Below are 5,041 nucleotides of genomic sequence, written 5' to 3' on the forward strand. Positions count from 1 at the left end.
AAAGAAAAAAAAAAAGCATGACAAGCATGAAAAACTTAGTTTATAAAATGCAGAAATCAGAAGCTACTGGTAGAGTGGGTAGTGAGGAAATACGTTCTCTAGTAAGACTGATTAAAGAAAACAGGTTTGATGAGGAGAAAAGATGCTGTGATTACAACTGAATGTTTAAAGATGTAGAAGAGTACAGATTGCAGAGAAGTGGTTGACTAAATAATTAATTGTTAAATTAATCTGTGACGTATCTGCTGCCTGAAGGAGAAGAAGACATATGAACCAAAAGGTGAATGCCAAGATGTTTGAGAAATTAAATTCCACTAGCAGGACTGAACAGGTTATTAAAGTGGAATAGAAAGAATGCACCAAGCCAAGACTTATCCTGGGAAAAAAAAAAAAGAAAAACTGGGTGTCTGTGTTTAAAGTGGACTTCTATGCTTCCATCCTTACCATTGTCCAGGGTGACCCAGAGTAGGATGTTCTCAGTATGTGTCAAGGAGATCAGCAGACCTGGCCCTGTGTTGTACTGTTTATATCCTGTTCCATCCACTGAAATGGAGCTGATAACACCTTCACCTGGAGAAATAGTAACCAGACAGGTAAACACGCATACAGAACAAGCCAGCAAAATGTGTTGTTAATAATTCATCAAGTTAGTGAGATTCTTTTACTCCTCACCAGTGTCAGCCCAGTATACCATGGTTCCTTGATTGGTAAAGACCAGCGAGGTGGGCATGCTCGACCTCCTCCACAGCACTACTTTGTTACGGCCATCCATCCAGGCGCAGTTCACCTCTATCTGGTCCTTTCCTCCTGCCACAAATACTGCTGTGTAGCAAAGTCGTCCAGAGGGGGGATGCAGTGCAATGGATGTAGTTCCCTGGAAAGGACAATCAAGACCTGGGCTAATTTATCAGAGGTCCAGGATGTTTCTGACATTTATAGAACACTAACGGCCACTAAGGCCTAAATGTAATAATTGTCTTAAGTAGAAAAACACAGGCAAACTGAGCACATCCTCACAAGATGGCACCCCTGTACCAACATTTTGTGACAATTTCACATTTTCTATACATGCTGGATGAATAAAGAATCACAATTATGCTATTAACATGCTTTTACTTAGTTTGTTCAATTAACAGAGCAGTACAAATAACTCCCAAGGAGCAATGCAACAAGTAATGCTATCCTACATTAAGACTAAAAAAAGGACAACGGAAATAGCCAGAGTTAAAGAGAAATTTATATTGGGAGGAAGGAGTGTGAATGTCAAGAGGTTTGAAAGAAAAAAAAGAAATAAAGATGAGCAACCCGTAAAGCTGAGCCTCCTTCACCTTGAGTGATCCCTGCAGCAGCGAGGTGGTGTAGCCACCATGGCGGGACGTCACATGGAGATCAGGCCTTGCGATGCTGCTCCAGTAGAGGCTGGAAGTCACCCAGTCAACTGCCAAAGCCGTGACTACATCATCCTTGTGGGACAGAGTGGGACATCCTTGTGTTTACCACGGAGTGGCAGTTTTTTTTTTACTGGCGTATTGCTGGCCTAAACGTGAAGCTAAATAAGAGTCTAAGAGTTGTGAACAACATGAAATGTCAAGTGCAAGGACACTCATTCAAAATAGAACTTTCAAACTTAATTACACCAGCCTATACTCCTTACCTGAAATACATTTTTTAAAGATCTTTCAAAAATAGATTAAAAACCTAAAATAGGCATGTTTGATTGAACAGAGCAAATTAAACTAAAAAAAGGTCAATAAGTGATTTGTCAACCAGTCCTTTTTAATGTTACAATTTAACTTTATAGCTGGCTTCCATCAAAAAAGCATGACAAAGCTTGAAACATGGGTAAATAAAATATTTATGGGCTTAAAATTTTTTTTGCCAGGATTTAAGAATTTGCAGTTTCCTTTTAAAAGCCAATAAAGCCTACCCCAACATTTAGGATTTGTCCAGAGGGTGTAAGCGCCTGTCTCAACCTGGAGCTGCTCAGTTTCAGCACATCCACAGATCCTTGTCCTGCATCAGCCACATACAGAGAAAGCCCCTGGATGGACACGTCCAGTCTTGAGGCCTCAGTTACCCCGGGCAAGGATAAAGCTCGATTGCCTGGCATTTTCTTTAGAGGAACACCATCATGACGCATGGAGTACAAGTGAATCTACAAGATTGGGGTTAAAAAAGGAGATGAAAGAGTACGCAGGAGAATAAATAAGAACAAAAGCCTCCAAGAAGAAAAGAGAACTTTGTTTCTCAATTTCTTGTGTGGGATAAAGGCCTGCAGTTTATCTGGTCGTCACATCTAATAAGATCATTCACCTGATAGACTGTGGTATGAGACAAAAGCAGGATGAACGTTGAATCCACAGGCAGAGAGCAAGTAATCTTGTCCTTAGAAAGAAGCAGACCCTTTGGGCATCGACAAACTGCCGTAGGCCCCCTCTCAGCTGGAGCTCCCGGAGACCCCAGTGCGACAGACTTGCTACTCATCGCAGGGGCCAAGAGGCAAAGGTGGGAGCAGTGTAACTGGTCACAGGGACTGGATATGGCTGGCTGGGAAAGGGTATGCATCAGCTGGGGAGAGAAGAAACACTATGCATCATTACGGACTTAATGCAAACCACCATTTAGTTGCACGTAATTCTGAAACCGGTTAACTTCTTAGATTGTCATGGGTACAGCCAACAGTGATGTATTCATAAAATATAAATAAGTAAAAAATAATTAAGCTCTCCATGAGTTACAACTATAGCATTAGGAGTTACTTACTTTCAGCCCAAATGGCTGCCCTGGTCTCTTGAGAAGAACCTTTTGGTCTTTGCCGGTGTTCTTGTCAGCAGAGCGGATCGTTCTTCTTTTAGTGTCAGACCAGTAGACTCGGTCATTGAAGACCCCCACAGAAAAAGGGCTTGGGGTTTCGTCTAACTGGAGGATCTAGTGAGAAAAGGTTACCACTTACATTCTACACGATGAAGTCATCCGTTTACGTAACACCTAAGTAGCACTATGCGGTTCAGACAAATTGGTTTCCATAAGATGATCATATTTACCTTAACATTGTCGCCATCCAGAGAGGCTGAGCCAATGCAGCGCAGCTTCTCATCGGCCCAATACACCCGGTTATCCAGGAGGTCATAGGACAGACTGACTGGCCAGCTCAGGGCTCGGCTTACCACCACCTTCCTCTTTGAGCCGTCCATCCCAGATCGCTCGATCTGAGGGGTGCTGCCGATCTCAGACCAAAGCATCATCCTGAGAATGTTGATTTTACAATAATAAAAAATATGGGGTTTAACAGGTTTAAAAAAACAAAACACTTTCTCTATTTGTTTTTAGGCATTTGAGCACCTTACCCAATGTGTGGCAGCAGAACCAGTGAGCTTGGCTGCTCCAGATCTTCCCCCAGGACCACAGTGTAGTCCTGAGGTCTCACTGTGTTGTCGCTGAGCTTCACAGTCAGAATCTGGCCCACCAGTCCATCCACCCAGTACAGGTTCTTACCAATCCAGTCCACCGCAATGAAATCTGACTTTACGCCTATAATGACATTTTCACTTTCCTAAATAATTGAGCATGCTGGCTTAAATATATTCATTCCATTTGGTTTATCATTTTCTTGAGGTTCCAGACAACACCATGTTACAAAAACTAGAGTTCCTGAGACAAACGTACCTTTGATGAGTGTCCCTTGGCTGTTTGAGTTTATCATGTCAGCCCAGCGGATGCTTTGGTAGTCGGGGCTCAGCCAGTAAACTCTCTGTTGAGCCCAGTGATAATCCAGCGAGAACACTGGTCGATTGGCAGAGGACAAAAGACGCAAGGTGCCACTATGGACTCCCAGTAGTAAAAGCTCTGACTGCACCGACGCCAGAAGCAAAGGCTCGTCTGGAGATGGAAACATGACCAGTGAATTATTCTGGCTCTTCTCTAGAGTGAGTTACATGGGCCAATTTAACGGCACAAAAACTGAAGAGGAAAGAATATTTTGTACGAAAACAGGCAAATTCTCCTTTTTGGCACAAGATTTAAAAACAAAAACACACTCTTCTCTTTACCAATTTCTGAAGTATAATGTACGTTCTCTTGCATTTGGTCTGAAAAACATGAACTAATCTATAAAGTACTTTGAGATTCGATTCACTCCATAGTTTACTAGATTAGTGAAAATTTTGATCGCTGAAACATCCAATGTTTTACAATCAGCTGCTTAAAAAAAACAAAAAAACAAAAAAAACACTGGATTCACATTACATAAGGAAACTTGACTTTTCCTTCAATGAGCAGAGACCGTGGGTCCATCTTATGTCCCTTATTTGATAGCTCCTCTGCAGAACCAGAAGTTGTTCCGTCCCTCCTCCGTGAAGGACATCGCAAAGCCATTATTTACCATAATGGTAGAGCATTAAGGAGGGATTACCGAGGAGCTATAAAAAGAGGATACATGAGGGCAGCTTTCCCAAAGGCCGTGCAGCTGAATAGTGGGACGGACAAAGACTCAAGGAAGGGAGGCAAGTGGAGGAGCTGGGGATGCAATTCAAGTAAAGTGAGAGGGACATCTTGTCTAGACCTAGTACCTTTGGTCTTGCAGCTTTTTCGGTCAGGCTCCAGGTAGAAGCCAGGAAGGCATTGACAGACGTAGGATCCACGGCTGTTCAGGCAGGTGTGTTTGCATACGTCATGTGGTACTGCATTGCACTCGTCAATGTCCACACAAGACACACCACTGGACGGTAGTTTAAAACCTTCAGCACAGTAACACCTCTGTAAAAATGAGGGAACAATTTTTTTCATATGTTTTGGTGAGCCATTCAGGCAAATAGTCAAAATCTTGTGTCACGTTATCTAGTTCTCCAGCTGCGACAGGATGATGAAATATGCAGAAGTGTCTATTTAAGTGTCACCTTTTATTTTAAAAATAGCCTTGTTAATCCCATTTCAGTTCGGCTTGTTTTCATTCCAGCTTGTCATCGTTTAAAAAAAATAAAAATAATAACCTATGCAGATAAATCAAGCCATCCGGATAGAGTGAATCCGTTGCCCTCACAGA

At 42.4% G+C, this 5,041-nt stretch overlaps 1 protein-coding gene across 2 annotated transcripts in view; it reads right to left on the reverse strand.

Annotated features, from left to right (window-relative positions):
* LOC116704670 (low-density lipoprotein receptor) overlaps positions 1 to 5,041 on the reverse strand; it is a 16,974-nt gene that overhangs the window by 4,509 nt on the left and 7,424 nt on the right. For both annotated transcript variants that reach the window (XM_032540271.1, XM_032540272.1), the window contains 10 exons: positions 4,569 to 4,755; positions 3,667 to 3,879; positions 3,348 to 3,531; positions 3,045 to 3,246; positions 2,764 to 2,928; positions 2,314 to 2,568; positions 1,928 to 2,155; positions 1,329 to 1,463; positions 673 to 874; positions 445 to 570 (listed from right to left, as the gene is read on the reverse strand). In XM_032540271.1, coding sequence (XP_032396162.1) covers positions 445 to 570; positions 673 to 874; positions 1,329 to 1,463; positions 1,928 to 2,155; positions 2,314 to 2,568; positions 2,764 to 2,928; positions 3,045 to 3,246; positions 3,348 to 3,531; positions 3,667 to 3,879; positions 4,569 to 4,755 — 1,897 coding nt within the window. The remainder of the gene's footprint in view (positions 1 to 444; positions 571 to 672; positions 875 to 1,328; positions 1,464 to 1,927; positions 2,156 to 2,313; positions 2,569 to 2,763; positions 2,929 to 3,044; positions 3,247 to 3,347; positions 3,532 to 3,666; positions 3,880 to 4,568; positions 4,756 to 5,041) is intronic.

This window comes from Etheostoma spectabile, chromosome 16, assembly GCF_008692095.1.
Source record: "Etheostoma spectabile isolate EspeVRDwgs_2016 chromosome 16, UIUC_Espe_1.0, whole genome shotgun sequence".
Lineage (NCBI taxonomy): Eukaryota > Metazoa > Chordata > Actinopteri > Perciformes > Percidae > Etheostoma > Etheostoma spectabile.